The sequence below is a fragment of the Poecilia mexicana genome, unplaced genomic scaffold (genome assembly GCF_051168715.1).
Source record: "Poecilia mexicana isolate PSO_F unplaced genomic scaffold, ASM5116871v1 scaffold_14, whole genome shotgun sequence".
NCBI classification, from domain to species: domain Eukaryota; kingdom Metazoa; phylum Chordata; class Actinopteri; order Cyprinodontiformes; family Poeciliidae; genus Poecilia; species Poecilia mexicana.
In genome coordinates, this window is record NW_028263383.1 from 6426110 (window position 1) to 6443799 (window position 17690).

Sequence of the window (17690 nt, forward strand, 5' to 3'; positions counted from 1 at the left end):
AAAACACGCTGCATGGCACACAGATCATACTGGAGACGCTCGTGTGAGAGGAGATGCGCACACAGCCTAGAAGCCTGGCTCTGATCCTCGACCTGAAAACACTCTCGCGTAGCTAATAAGACACGTTGCGTCAGTTTTCCATGACAGATATTGGCTTTTTTTTTTTAAATGCTCCTTATGTCATAATAATCTAAGCGGATTCAGTTGTCTCGGAAACTGCTGAGCGCACTGGCTGGATGCGTTTGGGTGAACAGGTGGCGCAAAATCCAGCACTCCTAATTTGCCGGACGTTAAGCGTTTAATAGGATACCTGCTTTTAAGGTGGGTCAGAGTCGAGTGCGAAGTGTTTTTCTCCCTCCTCAGACAAGGCAATAGAGATGCCCGTTTTGGACCACGACATGGGAACGGACAACAGGACGCACGACGGCGAGACCTCAGACAGCGCCGACGATGAGAGCACCTTTTCGGGCTCCCTCGGCAGTCCTGCCCCGGACGTCCTCAAGAACTTTTACCACACCAAGCGCGTCGGGACCTACCTGATCGGGAGGAAGCTGGGAGAAGGGTCTTTCGCAAAAGTTAGAGAAGGTCTCCACACTCTTACGGGAGAAAAGGTAAGGCATGGTGGTGGATGAAAGTTACATCTCATTGCATGTATCTGGGTGTTTGTTGTCAGATATAATGCTTGCTTGTTTTCAGTTTCTCTTGGCTTGTCAGTGCAAATATATATATATATATATATATATATATATATATATATATATATATATATATATATATATATATATATATAATTGGAAGTCTTAAGAGCTTTTTCTTATGCTGTTGTATTGTTGGTGGTATATGGGCATTTAAAAGGGTCAAATCATAAATAATATTACAGAAATAAATTTAGCAGATGGATAATTACAGAAGACTATATAGTCAGAGGGGTTAACCCAGCGGTACCACTGCTCAGCTCAATTAATCAGTTGTACCTCAGAGAAAGTGGCCAGCTCTCCCTTTGTTAATGAGCTCATGTTGCATCGCCAGCTGTCGAGGTGCAGTGCATGCACAGTACCGAAGCTCCACCGACAATATTTACCTTACGTGTTTGTGTGTGAGAGAAAGGCTCAAACAGAGGAATGGAAAGCATCTGCTTTCCTGAGGCGTTGGATGGCAACTTGTGCGCTGCTTTGTCTGCTGCAGCTGGTGATCTCACCTTCTGCAGGCGCGCATGGCTGCGATAGGGACGGAGAACAAAATTGTCTGGCCTATGAGGAAGCAAAGCCGCTACTTGCATATGAAATGACCTCGTTGATAAATGGGCTGCAGGGCTCATTGGGATTCTGCAAGCGCAGGAGTTTGAGATGGGCAACCATTGGCCGGTTGTTGCCTTTGTCTCCATCTCTTCAGATTTTTTTTTTTTTTTTTTTTTTTTGGAGAACTGCCAGGGAAAAAAATTGCATCTAAGAAAAACAAGCTCCTCCTCTGTTTCCTGCATGTTTCAACCTGTAAAACCTGTTTGTACCACTGTACCCTAACATGATATTAAATTGTTGAAAATTCATGTAATTATCTTGACCCCCTGTTTGTCCGTTGGTGCTCGCTCTGTTGCTCAGAGGAGAAAAGGCGCCTCTCCTCTCCCCTTTTCCCCCACTCTCTTTGTTTAGGATGATGCAAACAGTGGTAATCTCACAACCAAGCACAGCTCTTCATTTGAATAAAGGCATCCAACAAGAGCAGTTAGGGAGGGTGGGAGGGCAGGGCAGCAAGTTTGTCCAACCAAGAGGGTATGCCGGGGCGAAGGAAATGCATCAGGTCCTCCAGATTCCCTTTTTTAGCATCACTTGAAAGACGATATGGATTTAGGCATGAGAATGTAAAAGTGAAGAGAGGAAAACGATGGGGTCACCATGGTCAGGGAGGTAGGAGAGGTCACATGGGTGTGTTTTTGATATATGTAACCCACTTTCCCCTCCACATTCCCCCTGCAAGACCCCTCCTTTCTGTCTGAGGGGTGCCTGATAAACAACTGAAGCCTCCAAAAGCCCCCCGGCAGCATGCTCCCTTCCCCCTTGATATCCCACCCCGCCCTTCTCATATGCACTAATGTAAATGCATAGCCCCGATCCTAACCCGCCACATACATTTCCCCCAAGTGTAAACATGGGCCATCTTTAACTGTCAAGTGATGGCACGTGGTATACGGAGAGAGTTTCTTCTGCAAGCCAGGTTTAATTAGCAACTGTAAAAAGGTTCTTCAGAGGGGAATCAATTATCAGAGCATAAAAATGAGCTGAAGGATGGTTGTAAAAATAAGCCAAAGGGCAGGAGAAAAGAGAGGACACTGTTGCACTGTGTCGCTAATGGACATGGTGATTTGTTCCACTTGCCATGCTGGTCCACGTCTGTGGACTCACTCTCCTTGAGATGATTTGTAATGTATGGCAACCATGTTCTTGAACTCAGTCTAGACAGGACACAAGGAGACGCTCAGGCAGAGAATGAAATATTTTTATTGAATGCAATTATCCACAAGGATCTGCCGTTGAACAGAGGACGCATCGTTTTCCATTTATGAGGACAACTTCAAGGATTTCTTAACAGTAACTCAAGCAGTCTTCCATTAAAACGTTCTAAGAGGATAAATGAAAGGCAAAGAGTAACACCTTTTACTACTGGTGTTGCTTCCATCATAACCTATCAAATGAGATTAAGTTTAACGCAACGGGAAAGCAAATGGGGGGTAACTTTAACTGCCCATTTGGCTTTGGCACCTTCTCAGCACATAGGATAACGTTTGCTTTCCCTTTACTTTATTACGATTCTGTTACCTCTCTCACACTCACATGCCTCCCCTCTTAAGGGGATTGCATTACTCCACACCCTAAGAGCAGCTGCTTGGGAGAGGTCAGCGGCGAGTTATGTACCCAGCAGTAAAGATCAAGTAGCGTCATCACCTGTTACCCGCCTTGAAATCTAACCCTAAGACACACTAATATAGGAGTGTGCTTTTTGCTAACTACAACATATGGCACAGGGTTTAAGAGTCAACCTGCAGCTGCCAAGGCTTCAAGAAGAATCTCTCCTCATCCTCTTAGCCTTTCCCTTGTTTTTTTTTTTTTTTCAGGTGGCGGTTAAGGTAATTGACAAGAGGAAGGCCAAGAAGGACTCATACGTGACAAAGAACCTGCGGAGGGAAGGCCTCATCCAGGAAATGATTCGGCATCCAAACATTGCACAGCTGTTGGACATCCTGGAGACGGAGAACAGCTACTACCTGGTGATGGAGCTGTGTCCTGGAGGGAACCTCATGAACCACATTTACGAGAAGAAGCACCTCGATGAGAGGGAGACTCAGAAATACATCCGGCAGCTGGTGCTGGCCGTCGAGCACCTTCACAGGGCTGGCGTGGTGCACAGGTAGGACAATGGACACAGAAACTGCCTGCTCTCCCAAGTCTGAAAGTACTGTGTTGTTTTTTTTGTGCTAAAGATTGCTTTCAACATGGGGCTTAGGTCTATCCTGTGCACATGAATACACAAGATCACCCAGATCTATTGTACTTGTCAAGTTGTCATTCAAGGGTGTCTAAGAACTTCTTTAAATAAACTAAAAGCACCGGATATTCAAACATCGTGCAATAATCCAAACAGTGATTATCATCATTAATAACTTACATTTAAAAGATGTACAAATTCAGAAATTCCCAGTTGTGCAAGAGATTGCATCATGTTGATCTTTTTAGTGGCTAAGATAACAATGACTTCTGTCATCTTTCATAAAAACTGACTGTGTGGGGTGCGGCAGTGGCGCAGTGGGTAGAGTGCACAACCCAAGTACAGAGACCTTAGTCCTCGATGTGACTGTTAGGGGTTTGAGTCCCGGCCTGGTGGCCTTTGCTGCATGTTTTCTCTCCTCTCTCATACCCTTCTTACCTGTCAATGTACTGCAAAAAAAGCCCCCCCAAAAAAGAAAAAAAAAAACTGCATGCAGTGACATTTCTTCTCTCCCTTTTTGTCTTGCAGAGATTTGAAGATAGAAAACCTCCTGTTGGATGAGCAGGACAACATAAAACTCATAGGTAAGGCATTATCAAATTTTCCTTTCTTCCAAAAGCACAGTCTGAACTCTATAACAGATGAATAATTAATAGTAATCATGTACCTATTTATTACTGATGCCTGGATGGTCACTGTAAATTTTCTCACCCTGAGTGCAATCAGAGCCTTAACAAGGTAAAGGGTTAAGAACAGCTAAACCTCCTGTTAAAAGGCTTATAAGCTTTCGCTGAGGCGTTAATCTTGCTCTGTCTGTTTGTGCAAAGCTGAGATATATAAACAACAAAAAAATCCTAAGAATGACACTTACCACACTCTCCCTCCCACTCCTTATCAGATTTTGGCCTCAGTAACTGCGCTGGCATATTGGGATACTCTGACCCTTTCAGCACCCAGTGCGGCAGTCCAGCCTACGCTGCTCCCGAGCTGCTGTCCAGAAAGAAATACGGCCCAAAGGTGGATGTTTGGTCCATGTAAGTTCACATTCATTCTTTAGAGTACGAATTCACCTATTGTTGTTTACCGCAACCTAAAGTTTTAAATATGCACTTATTTGTTTTACAGTGGAGTCAATATGTATGCAATGCTGACCGGGTCGCTCCCTTTCACTGTGGAGCCCTTTAGCCTACGAGCTCTGCACCAGAAGATGGTGGACAAAGAAATGAACCCTCTACCTCCTACCCTTTCTACTGGTAACTGACATTTTCTAAAAACTGAATGCATCATAAATGCCAACTGTAGGCACCTGCTAATCAAACAAACCTTTGTTTTTGTTAATTGTTTTCTTGAACTTGTTTTCATTGGCCCTCTGTGCTTTCTTTGGAAAAAGAAAAACAAAACAACTCTCATCATTATCATTGGCTAGATGGAGTTGCACACACCCGCTGTTGCCAGCAGAAAAAATATTTCCGAAGAATTTCCTGGCGCAGCAACAGATTATGTGGTTGCATTTCAAAAGAATTTCTCTAAGGTAGAAGAGGGTGGGGGTACAGATAATACTAGAGGAACGAGTATCAAAACAAAACCACTGGAACCATTGATGCTTGTCACTCTTTACATGTCACGACAGTGCTAATATTCAAATGAAGGATTGGCCCCACCACCTACTACTTATCGTGATGATTCAATCTTAGAAATACAACACGGTGAAAAGAAGGAGGAGATTGAGTGCTGACATTGTATTTGAAAATAAAGAGAGTGTAAAACAAGTAGGAAAGGTTTTGGTTTTGACTTCCATGTAAAGACAAACTGATTGTTACAGGTAATGACATGTTTAACTGTCAGGAATCTTCACAGACTAGGACAGGCAGCGGTTGACAACACAGTATGATTTATTCTTTTTTTCTCCTCTCAGCTGCCATCTGTCTGCTGAAGAAGCTTCTTGAGCCAGACCCTCACAGGCGTCCAAATATACATCAAGTGATGACTGATTCCTGGTTGCAGCTGGCCAACAGGAACACAGGGGCACCTTATCGCAGCAGGTACACATGGACACATGCAGTGCCTTGCAAGCCTTTTCACATTCTGTCACATAACAGCCACTGTAGTGTGCTTCTTAGGGGGAGAGATGTGTTGTGATAAGCCAACACACAAATCAGTACATATTGTGAATAAACACTTATGCATTAAATGGTTTGTAGATTTGATATAGTTTGTAGGACTAACTTTCCACTGCAAGTAGAGACTGACAGTTTTGCCCTTTCCTTTGTGCGACAGAGATCAGGCTCAGTCAGACTGAAAGAAAAGCATCACACAAAATTTCAAGTCTTTCCAAGAATTCTCATGTAGATTTAAGTAGAGGTCATTCTCACACATGAAGAATGTTAGAAATTCTTTTCAGCTCTGGCTGTGTGTGCTGGTCTTACTGAAAGGTTAAATTCATTCCCCAGTCTTCTGCAATCTCTTACATGTTCTTTTGTAGAACTGCAAAAGAAAAAGTGAATAACCAGCATTCCAAAATATACAAAGGTTTTAATGTGAGCAATATAAAACCTTCATATATTGTGGGAGTGCAGGCAATTCACATTTTTTTGCAGTTCTTCCAAACTGGGTACCCATTTTTATTTTCCTGTTTTTATTTACACTGTAATTGTGTGGGCACTATGTTCTTCTTCTTCAGTAAAAGTGCTCTGAATTTAGCACCACACATCTTCAAACCCCCACAAACTTTCCTGTGCTCATAAAGAAAAGCCTCCCTGCAGCATGACCTGTCACTATAATTTTTCAGTGAGCACGTTGTGTTCACTGTGTTTTCTGCTATGAAATGATTTGCATATAATCCAAAATGTTACCCTTTGTTTGCTCTTTATGCAAAACATGCTGCTCCACATTTTTGCTAGGTCACCTGCTTGATGGTAAATTAAAGCAAGAAGTTCTTTCACTTTCCTAAAGGCTAGATTTATGGAAATGCACAATTAATAGATTTTCTGCTTACACATTCTCCCACATGAACTGTGGATCTGCGCAGTTCTACCAGAGTTAGGATGGGCGTTTTGGCTGTTTCTCGGATGAATGCGCCCCTTGAATAGTGCTTATTTGAGAATCATTTTTCAACATATTTGCAGATATTCTACCTTTTTACAGCCAATCATAAAAAAATCCCAATAAAGCAAACTGTAGTCCATAAAACTAAATGCAAAAACTGAGTGGGGTTTTCATGAACTTCCAATGCCTTACACATTTAAAATGTTTGCATGTTCAGATAGTAACTTTGCAGACAGTAAGCATAGTGTTACAAGGTAACACTAATCTGGCCTCTCTTTTTTTCAAGAATCCACATTGAAGAAATAAATCAAGCAGTTTTGCTTCATATGACGGAGAAGATGGGGTACAAGCACAGCGAAGTGCTGAGCGCTGTCCTCACCAACCGTGCCTGCCACACTCTGGCTGTCTATTTTCTTCTCAACAAGAAAATGAAGAGGCTCTCCAAAGAGTATCGGGTGAGTGTGTCGTAGCTAACGCCTGAAACACAGAGAAGCAATCTAAACTCTTCTGCATAGTGCAGGTTTTTTTTTGTTTTTGTTTGTTGTTTTTTAAATTCTGACAGTTGAAAAACCTGCGTGACCAGTTCTGAGAATCTTTCGCACCATTTTTATGTGTAGGAGAAGCAGATGCAGGAGAAAAAGAAGCTAGAGAAGCAACAAACAGAATACTATCAAACACAGTGGAGGAAGCACGTCGATAAACTAACCATCCCTCCAAAACAGACGCCCGTCTATCTCGCTGTTAGCAAAGGACAGAACAAGGAAAAGAAACACAAAACAGGTAAGGATTTGTCCTATTTAATGCAAAACATGTGCATGAATAAACTGTATTCACATAAAAATGAAAAAAGATATTGATTGCATGATTTTATTTCTATTTTTTTTACATAGGGTAGGTTGACTGAGCATGCATCTTCATGTACAACCGCCTGTCTCACACAACCACACTTACCTCTTCAACCCACCCTTCATCCCCTCCTACATCCTCTCACCCGTCCGTCCATCCATCCATCTACCTGAAAATAACATCTTGGACAAACTTACAGCCATTTGTGTTGCAAATGCACAAGCACTTTCTTTTACTCTAAATACTGTTCTGATGTCTGACATAATATGAATGAGAGACAGCGTAGCACTGAGGAATATAAATTTGCATAAAGCTGCACTGAAATTATATTTGGAAGAAAAGTGTGTAAAGTGAAGAGGCATGTGAGCACCTGGGGCAAAGCTAAAATTTAAACTCCTTTTTACAAGTTGTTTAACTTTGGGAAGCGCTGAGAAAGCCCATAAGGTGTTCTTGATCCCGGAAATAAGGATAGGCTAGTACTGACGAGGTTAAAACTGAGTCAGGTAGTTCTTTACGTTGGCTCAGTGCATGCTGTCACATAAATGAGATGACATACTACCTAGACACGCAGGTCATAAATCTAACATTATGTGTTGCTCAAGGTGTGTTATTTTTATTGTTCACCTGTCTCTACAGTACCTACAGAAAAAAAAAAAAAAAAAAAAAAAAAAAGATTGTACAAGAAAATTCCAGCCATGGGAACTAAAGGTACACCTTTTCTTTCTTCAGGTATTCTAAGAGCGTTAGCGGTAGGACATCGCAAGTCACCTCTGGCACCTCCAGGCACAGTTGCATCGTCATCCATGGAGTACCTTGAGATTCATCCCCTTTTCCCCAACACTCCGCAGCAGCGGAGGCGCTTGGCCACCCTCCCGCCGGTCAACACAAGTCCAGAACATAACATCCCTGCTCCACCAGCGCCGTCACCAATCGGCATGCACTCTTTTGGTTCCCTTTCGAAGGCCGAACAAATTGAGGACACACCTTCCACACCCTGGTACAAGCTGACCAATGGGACTCTGTCACCACCACGCCACGTCTCTGCCTTCCAGCCCGACTCCTCTTACTTGAAAAAGGCCACCATCCCCAGTCCCCCAGTCCTGATTTCCAACCCACAGCCCAAGAAGAATTTGTCATCGGATGGGTGTGGCTCCTCCGACACAAGTGGAAGCCCCTCTAGCAGTGTTGGAAGTCCGCCAGGAGGCTCAGCATTTATGCCACTGAAGTCTGCCTTTAGCCTAATTAACCCCAACTCGGCATTCAGCCCTCCATCCAACAGCGCGAGCAGCGATCCTGAGAGCCCAACACATCGCAGCAAGCTTCCCTCTGTGGCCAAAGGACTCAAAAAGAAAGTCCCACTGCAGCCTTTTACATTCCGACCGGAACAGTTCATTGAGGAAGTTGTTTCTCCACCTCCTTATCCAATGAAAACTCTGATGTGTGCTTCAGGTGCACTGAAGACCCTCTGCTGAGGGATTGGGAAAAAAATGAAAGGAACATTTGGGCCCCTCTCAACAGTTTGTAAAAGTTGGAGAGGTCTTCCAGAGCGGCCTTTTGAACTGTGAACTGCCCTTTTATTCCAACTGAGCCACTTTTCACTTCAGTATGAAAACTAGACATGGGCCGGTATGAGATTCTCACTGTACGATAACCTTCAGTAGAGACACTACATTCTAGTCAAGGTGTTAATTATACAGGCTGACTGTTGCCTGTCAACTGCAGTTGTCAAACAGCAGTTGTTGACCTAATAACAGGTAACACACCCTTTTTGTTTTTTTATGTAACTCGGTGAGGGTTTTTTTTTTGTTTGTTTGTTTTTTTTTGTAACAGCAAATTCTTCCAAATTACAGAATTTGTATCTTCTTGAAAGTAAGGACATCTGTAGAGGCCTTCTTGTACTCAGCTGACCATCATTGTTCAGCAACAGGTTGGGGAGGAAGGAAAGACCAGAAAAGGACTTTGAGCAGTAGGAAAAAATATGATGAAAAAATTCAAACCTTGTTAGTCATTGAATCTAGTGACCGGCCCATGCCTAATTTAAAAAAAACATGGAAGAAAAGGGTGAAAACTTACCATTTTACCTCTAGAGTATTGTGTTATTACATAGCACGATACTCTTGTGTTATTACACAAACCTCATCTTGAGAATGTCAAGGTGAGATTTGAAATGGATCCTCTCCGTGTCCTAGACACACAGTGAACTTGGGACGTCTTGTAATACGGGCCTTGACGACAAATGCGCACACTCACACCTACACACACACACACACACAGAAACAAAACCCTGTAATATAGACAGTTTGAAGTAGTTTGTTTTGTAATATTGCTTCATCTGGTTTGAGAGCAAGCCGCAGACTGATTCACACCAGCTAACAGGACCCGACTCTTAACCCTAACCCTGACTCTACATGTGTAAATGTTGTTGTCTCTGTAGAAACTGTGTAATATAGCCACTGACTTCCAGCCAGCTCGCACTGTAGCCGGACTGCTGGGAGGGGAAAAAAAAAACTCACTGCACTATTACTAAATACCAAAACCTATAAGAAATAAATGTGCTGACTATCTTTTACCTCACTGCATTAATCGTGCATTTTTGCATACTGTAGTGACAGTCAGGTCTGACACACCTGTCTGTGTAGGATGTGTCTAAGTGCTGACTTTAGATTTAACACAATAAAACTACATAGGGACCAACGGTAGAACCATAAGCTCACTTTTTTATAAACTCGTTACCCATCAGTGATGAATTACACTTCATATCTTTTTATACACAAGTATTAACTCATCAACAGAGAAAGTCATACTTATGGATCATTTCACAGCTGAACACACCGGTTTGTAGTTAGTAAAAATATAATAGAGCATCAGAAGCCTTATTAAACTTAACCACCTCACTGAAACACTGAGGGATTTAAAGTGGGAACAAGTGCTACTCGTGTCACCTAACAACCACAAAAGAAGTAACTCACCTCCCTTTGTCTTAATGCTGTAGTTTGTGCAATAGTCTTAAGTGTTTAACTGCAATGATGAGTTTTTGCCAAGAGCTCTTTGAGCGTGATGTGAACGTTGTTTTTTTGTAAATAGCTGTCTCAAATGCCCCTGTTCCCTTCACGTTAGTAGTTCAGTATAGGAAGAATTAAAAAAAAAATGTTTATGGAAATGACCTTTTTACAAAATAAAAAAAAAAATAAAAAAAGATAAGGCTTCCACAGGCACAAGGGAATTTTTTGCCTCGCTATTATTAAATACTGAAAAGTTGCATGAATTGAACTGTAATGTCACCATTTGAATTTATGTCTTTGTAACTACTTTTTCTTTTTGAAATTGAGATTGTTACAGATATGCGGGGGTCTTTTGTAAGATTTTTTTAATGGATTGGTTTGAGTGTCAAGAGATTTCTATGCTGTATAAAGTATTTTAAATATCTATACTGAACGCTTCGTGTCTGTCTGGTCTTTTGAATTGCACCAGTGAACTGCGTGGTGTGTCTGAGGTAATAACGTCTGCCCTGAAATTATGGAGATCACATTCTTTCAATTCAAAACCAAAAGAAAAGTATGTTTACGTAACGCAGTCCAACAGCTTTGAGAATTGGATCACAAATTACTCACTGCACGCAAAAGTATTCAAACTCAGTGAACTTTTTCACATTCTGTCACGTTACATTGACTTCACTATTTCGTTGGAGGTTTGTCTTTAAAAACAGTGTGATGTTGCCACCACCAGGCATCACGGCATTTTGTAAATAGGCCAAGAAGGCGGAGAATGTTGTATAAAAACAAATCAAGCAAGACACTGTAAGTTTGTGATGTCTTTTCCTTCTTTTAGGAAAAGTTAATGAGGCCTTGCTTCTCTGCTATGGAGGGAGCCATATTTCTTTCCAAACACGTTGTGTCGTTTTTTTTTAACATGTCATGCACATTTCCCACGAGACAACTTAATAATGGGCAAAAAAAAAAAAAAGTTGGGGGGGGGGGACACTGAAGCAACAGCTGAAGGACCCTTACAAATGATACCCTCACATACCATTATCCCCCTCCCTTTTCAACGACACCAACACACACACACACACACACCACAGACGCTAATCTACTCAGCTGTGGCCACCTCTCCCTCCCCCTTCCTTATAATAAACATCTCTGGGTGACACTGCCATGTCGAGACAAAGAGGAGGACTGGGAGGGGGGCAAGACGGGGGGACTCCTGCACTCTGAGACAAACACATTCACAGGACGACACAAACAGGGATGTCTGATTAAATCTGCGTGGCTAAGCTGATAGAAGCGGAGGGACAAGAGTGGCCCTAAAATGCATTAAAGCCAGAGCCCTTTGTTTATCACAGACAGGCGGACTGTTGGTCAAAATCCCCCAGAGGTCTGGTGTCACAAGCAGCCTGTGGGCATGAATACGCCAGCTTAAGAGGGATAACACAGGACATGGACAGAGAACCTGAAGTTCGGTGATGGTCTCGTCACACCTGTGTGGAACCATATGTTAACAAAGAATTATTATTTTTTTAACTTTGTGGATTAGTAAATGAAAATAAAAGCTTATAATAACAGCTTTATTTTCCACCAACGTGCTTTCAAGAAAAAAGTGTCCACTGTAGACAACAACACTCCTGCTTCAGTTTTCAGACGACATCTTCGTGGGATACTTTGGTTTTTGTTCTGGAGTTCATACACACAGTTTACACCAAAACACATTCCTCTCCGGGACAAAGAATTCTGAATTTTCCTGAATGAAATGATGGCTGGACATTACTAAGCTGTGTATACTTGCATTAAATGTCTGAAAACTGGCAGAAACTTGGACATTGCACTCAAGTGGGAATCCGACACGTGGAGGTCCACAATTATTTTCTTGATATCAAGAGACGCAAGAGAGCAATACATTTGAGGTGTACTAAATACCATACAAGGCTATGATATTATCAATATCTTTTAGAAAGAAAGAAAGATAATCTTACTTACTTAAGCCTCTGAATAGGAGGAGTCAAAGATTCTCCCACTCATTCCTCTGACATTTAGGAAAAAGCTATGTTGGAGATCCCAAGTGACAAAAAATAGGAAACATTTAATGTTATTAAGACAGTTGGAAAAAGAAAAGATATTTATCTCTTTTCAACTTTTTATATCTAGAAAAGTATATTATAAACATGTCATTAAAAACAATATCAGTCCACTGCCAGTAATACATTCCAATTAATTCAAATATAAAATCTTTACAGAGCACAAAACTGGAAAAAAAAAAAAAAAACTGGTGTTATTAGGTCTGTCATGATAACAGATCTTGTTGGATGATAAATTGCCTCAGTAAATATTGTTGTTTTGAGACTATTTGCAAGTTATATGTTAAACACGGCATCCAAAAGCATCAAATAAAACGGAAATTTAAAAAATGCATACAGCTGAAACTGTAAATAAAATGAATTATGATGTCTCTAAAGAAATTTCCCCTTCAAAAAACATAAGAATGAAAATTATTGAGCTCATTTTCACTTTAACATGTGATTAATTGATTAATTGCGTATTGCGGCAGGCTTGGGTGCTATAGCCCCAAGTGTAATTTATCCCCCTGACATCACTGGGAATAAATTTAAAATGCCTCCTGGAGGATTGAGCTGCCGTGGTTGTAATGATTACCAGCCAGCTCAGTTTACTTTAATATCCATAAATCAATCTCACTGGTAATCAAAATCCCATCTTCACTCAGATCTTCAACAAGTCCCTGGAGCTGTGTGAGGTTTTTGCTTCAAACACTCCACCATCATCCGGGTCTCCAAGAACTGCATCCTCACAGGCGTAAATGACTACAGGCTTGTCACCGTATGACTATGGTTTTGAAATTATTTGAGCAACAGCAGATTTAGCTCAGATTCTTTACAATTTAAAGGATAAAATGCTTTTCACCCGACCATTTTACATAATTTCAAGAATAGTTGCCTTGCTGCAAAACTGCCAAACTTGTATAAGAAGTGTATAAGAGCACTTCTTATACAAGTATTTTCCCTTAAAGTAAGTTTGCTGTCAATTTTATGTACCAAGATGTATGAATATGTTTTCTACTTCAACCAGCTCTCAATTGATTGTTAGACTGAATTAATTATTTATGATCTTAAGTAATGAGTTTGTTTTGTCCTACTGACATTCATTTCTAAAAGGCACTTTCACCACCACTCCTGTAGAACTAAGTGATCTCTTTCTGTTGTCTGCTTTACAGCGGTAGAGGTAAAAAAAAAAAAAAAAAGCCCCATATCATTCACATACTTAAATAATTTATAGTTATAATTACCCATTCATATAGACAGAGAACAGTTGTGATAAGACCACTCCGTAGTCCAAATAATAAACTCAATACAACCATGATTAACCTTTTGAGGACATTCAGTGATAAATGTTATTGTATTTATTCTAATGTCTCTAAAACGTATATTTTAATACAGCTAAATACACATGTAAAATCTATAAACAGTTAAATGTAGACGTTTGGACACTAAGCTGTTGTGCAAAACATGTTTGCGGTTGTATCATGCATTCCTCTTTGGTGCTTTCATGCACATTAGAAAGGGGTGCTTATATGCAAATTGGAAAGTGGTGTTTGTAATATGCAAATTAGAAATACTCTGAAAAGGTTGACCCACATGTCACATGTACATCTGAAAACAGTTTGCATGTGCAGCTGTTTTCATACAGCACTAACAGAGAACATGTTTGATTACTTCAATGATTACAAAATGGTGAACAATGTCTGGATGGAAGAAGTTGCAGTTAGAACACCTTTCAACTGGTAAGAACATGCATGTGTAAAATTAAGTTGAATACCTTTTTTTACTTGTTTTGATCATAAAATGAGATAATTCATCAACTTTTATTTTAAACAACCAAAAGTGGCATTGTTAGGTGAGTATTAATATATATATATATTTAGAATTTTTAAATATTTACTTAAGTGAAAACAAACATGAAGAAAAGATTAGAGATTATGTCTTCAACAGTATGTTGCTAATCCAAGTACATTCTCAGAAATCAGTAATCCACACTGATAAGATAAAGAAAAAATAATTTTCCTCTATGCAAAGATTATTTTAGAAATAATCTGCCAAGAACAGGTCATGTTGTAAGAGTAATCCAGCAGCAAACTAAGGAGAGTGAGCACTAAGTTCGTAATCTTTGAAATGACATTTTGACTTGTCAAAGATGTGAAAAAGACAGGTACACATTAAAAAAAAAAAAATTCTGAAAAAAAATTCCCTGTTAGAAAAAGAAATTCCATTTTATTTTACCTTTAGACATTGAACACATTAATGTGAGGCATCTTCTGCCAGAAAAGGACAGTAATGACAGTGCCATTCACAAAGCGATACAACACCACCACATAACGGGATGTTGTTCCTTTTTCATGTGTGTGTAAACTGTCCACTGCTGTCCAGCAGGACTTTATTTCTCTCAATCTGTTCAGGCTTAGATCCCGATGACACTAATCCTGTTTTCTGCCTCCTCCCTCGTCACACATCCACGCGCACACCGGGGTGTCACTGGCAATGGGACGAGCCTTTGTGTCTGAGAAAAACATTAGATTAACCTGCTCCACGGCGACGGCAGCAGAGGATGCTGTCGGGCGGAGGAAACATGACCACACCGGGTCTTTAGAAGAGGGCCTGCGCTGTGTTCTTGCGTGCAGGTTTAGGTTGGACAGGAGAGAGTGAGTGCACGGCGGGTTACCTGGCAGACACGACTGCACACAAAGATGTGGGAGGAAATAAACAAGCAGATGTTTTCTAATGAAGCAGGGGGCTTTGAGCACTCAGAGGGGATTTGGGTTATTCTGTCAGACTGACTGATGAAGGTGATTAATGAAACAAGAAGGCTGATGCACAGGCTTTACGGACTCATTGTTCAATAGGCACAGAACAAAAGTGGGCTAAGTTTCTCAAAGGTTAAAGATATAGCTCTGATTAATTTGAGAAATCCAAGCACCATGTGAAAAACTTAACTGAGCTGCAACTAGTCGACTAATGACACCAGATCGTCTTAATCACTTCAGCTGCAAACACATGTTGAACAAGCCGCCGTGTTAAGGAAACACAAGGGGGATGAATCAAGTCAAATGTTTAGCCAGGTTCCCCAAAGATTTGGCTTTTTACCTGCATTTTACTTTAAAATATGTTAAAGTTTCCTGTACATTGGTTTGGTTATAAATAAATAAATAAATACTTTTCTAGGGTTCTCTGTCCTTTTAACACAGATTTTCAGTGTGAAGAAATGGCTTAATAATTAGTTTTAGGATTGTATTTTAAATAAAATCATAAGAACAGCTAAGTCCAATATTAAGAATTCTTTAAATGTTCTTTCTGGAAGCAATAATAGTATGTTGGAGTTGCCGAGCTGACTTGGATCTGATTGAAAATCTGTGGAGCTAGAAGAACATTAGGGTGACAGCAAGGAAGCCTTCCAGATTCACAGATTTGAAGTTGATCTTAAAAGTTAAACCATCAAAATACCAAAAGAAACTCACAAAAAGCTGTCCAACAACTGGAAGCTGGTCTTGATGCCTGCAATATGGATATGTTTTTCTTGAATACAAAGGGTAAAAATCACTTTAGATATACAAACTTTCAGTAAAATGTAATGAAAATGGTTTCCCCCAAAACTTGATACGTCATATGGAAATATCTTTGTTTTATTTTCAAATGAAGCATTGATTAAATTAAGACATGTTTTAAACTAGACCTAAAATTGGGCAAAAGGAAGGAATGAAAGAAAAACAGATGGAAGTAAATATGGAGAGACAGATAGGTGGATGGATGAATAAACAGATAGAGGGATTGACAAATAGGTGGATGGATGGATGGTTATTGGTAAAATGAACAAAAATGGGGGAAAAAATAAGAGGAACTGGAAAAACAGGTTTTCCTAGATTTTTCTCAACCCCTTATCATCACCCTAATCTTTTGTTCACTCCACAAAATCTATTTACAATTGCTTGCAACTTATCCATCAAAAAAATTAAAACCAGATTCTATACATTTCAAAACAGTGTAGAAAATCTGACTAGAAGAAACTGAGAAGTGCTCACAATCTTCCAGTAAAGCCAGTGTGCATCTGTCTTCATTGCCAGGATTGGGCTGTTAGAGGGTACAGGGGTGGTATGGTTCACACCGGCTGTGGCAAACCAACAGTTAACTCAGGAACGGGTCATAAATCAACCTGAGCTTGGTGAGCCACAGCACTTTATCAGAGGTAAATTTAAATATAAAACTGTCTGCCTGGGAGATAAAAACGGGCATTTTTGATATTATAAGCAATGCTGACAAACCCCAAACATATACCCCTCAATTACTCACCACCAGAGCACAAAACACCATTAGATTTAGATTTCTTTTGCTGATAAAATAAACATTTATTTTTTTCTCCGCAGCCTGCAATAATTTTAAATGTGTATGAAAATTCAGCATATCCTAACTTGGCAACACACAGGTGGCACTCCTTGATATGTTTTTTCCCCTCAAAAACAAGATCTGAAATTCAATCAAAGAGCACTAGAGAGCCAATAGGATCTCAGTGTCTGTGGCAGCAGCAGCACCAGCCTGGGTTGGCCATTGGTCGGCTGTTTCACACAGGAAGGGATGTAATTGGTTGCCAGCGCACCAAGGCTTCATTGCCTCCATGGCAACATTGCTTCCTTATTGCTTAGGGAAGGTGAAAAGGAGGGAAAGAGGGGAGGCGACTTTCACTCAGACGGTACCTCTGCATTATTCATCCTTTGTCCCCGTGTGCTGGTAGAGTGTGTGTGAATGCACTGACTGACTGATGTGTGTGTTTCTATCTTGGTTTGGGTAGCAGTGATTGGTTGAGACGTTAGGGGGTGAATAAGGTGAAGCCAGTGCAATAATTGCACCCAACTGTGCAATGCATCCAGCAACACCATGTCTATATATAAAACAACTAAATGAGCTCTGGGGCCATTTAGGGAGCCACTCACTAAGATGCTGACTAACTTTAAAAAGCAGTGTTTGAGTTTTTTGACTTAGTACTCTGAATTTTAAAAATGGGACACATGCAACATTTTTTTATTTACTTATTTGCTTTGTTTAAGGGGGGGTGCAGCATACATCTGGACTGCCGACTGGATTCCGACTGGCAGGAGCGCAGTCAGCGGACGCACACCTGGGCTCATCTTTACACCATCACCAGAAACAACAAAAACAACCACCACGCGGTTTGTTTGTTGTTGTTTTGATTCCTCCAACATCCCCTCCCCACCCCACAGCAGTTGAGGGTGGGGAGAACTGGAGGGAGGGAAAGAAGAAAGAGACA

At 40.7% G+C, this 17690-nt stretch overlaps 1 protein-coding gene across 1 annotated transcript; it reads left to right on the top strand.

Moving 5' to 3' along the window:
- On the top strand, positions 1–10806 carry hunk (hormonally up-regulated Neu-associated kinase). Its single transcript, XM_014968088.2, has 9 exons — positions 1–611; positions 3110–3402; positions 4009–4064; positions 4379–4514; positions 4606–4733; positions 5396–5522; positions 6812–6980; positions 7143–7305; positions 8101–10806. The coding sequence occupies exons 1-9, from the start codon at positions 378–380 to the stop codon at positions 8841–8843; spliced, it is 2049 nt and encodes a 682-aa protein (XP_014823574.1). The 5' UTR covers positions 1–377; the 3' UTR covers positions 8844–10806.
- Positions 10807–17690: the final 6884 nt, after the last annotated feature.

Excerpts from the sequence above, each read along its gene's own strand:
- hunk (XM_014968088.2), top strand. The coding sequence starts at position 378 with ATGCCCGTTTTGGACCACGACATGGGAACGGACAACAGGACGCACGAC. Across the intron at positions 4,065-4,378 it reads GGACAACATAAAACTCATAG|ATTTTGGCCTCAGTAACTGC; the intron begins GTAAGGCATTAT and ends ACTCCTTATCAG. Across the intron at positions 4,515-4,605 it reads AAGGTGGATGTTTGGTCCAT|TGGAGTCAATATGTATGCAA; the intron begins GTAAGTTCACAT and ends TTTGTTTTACAG.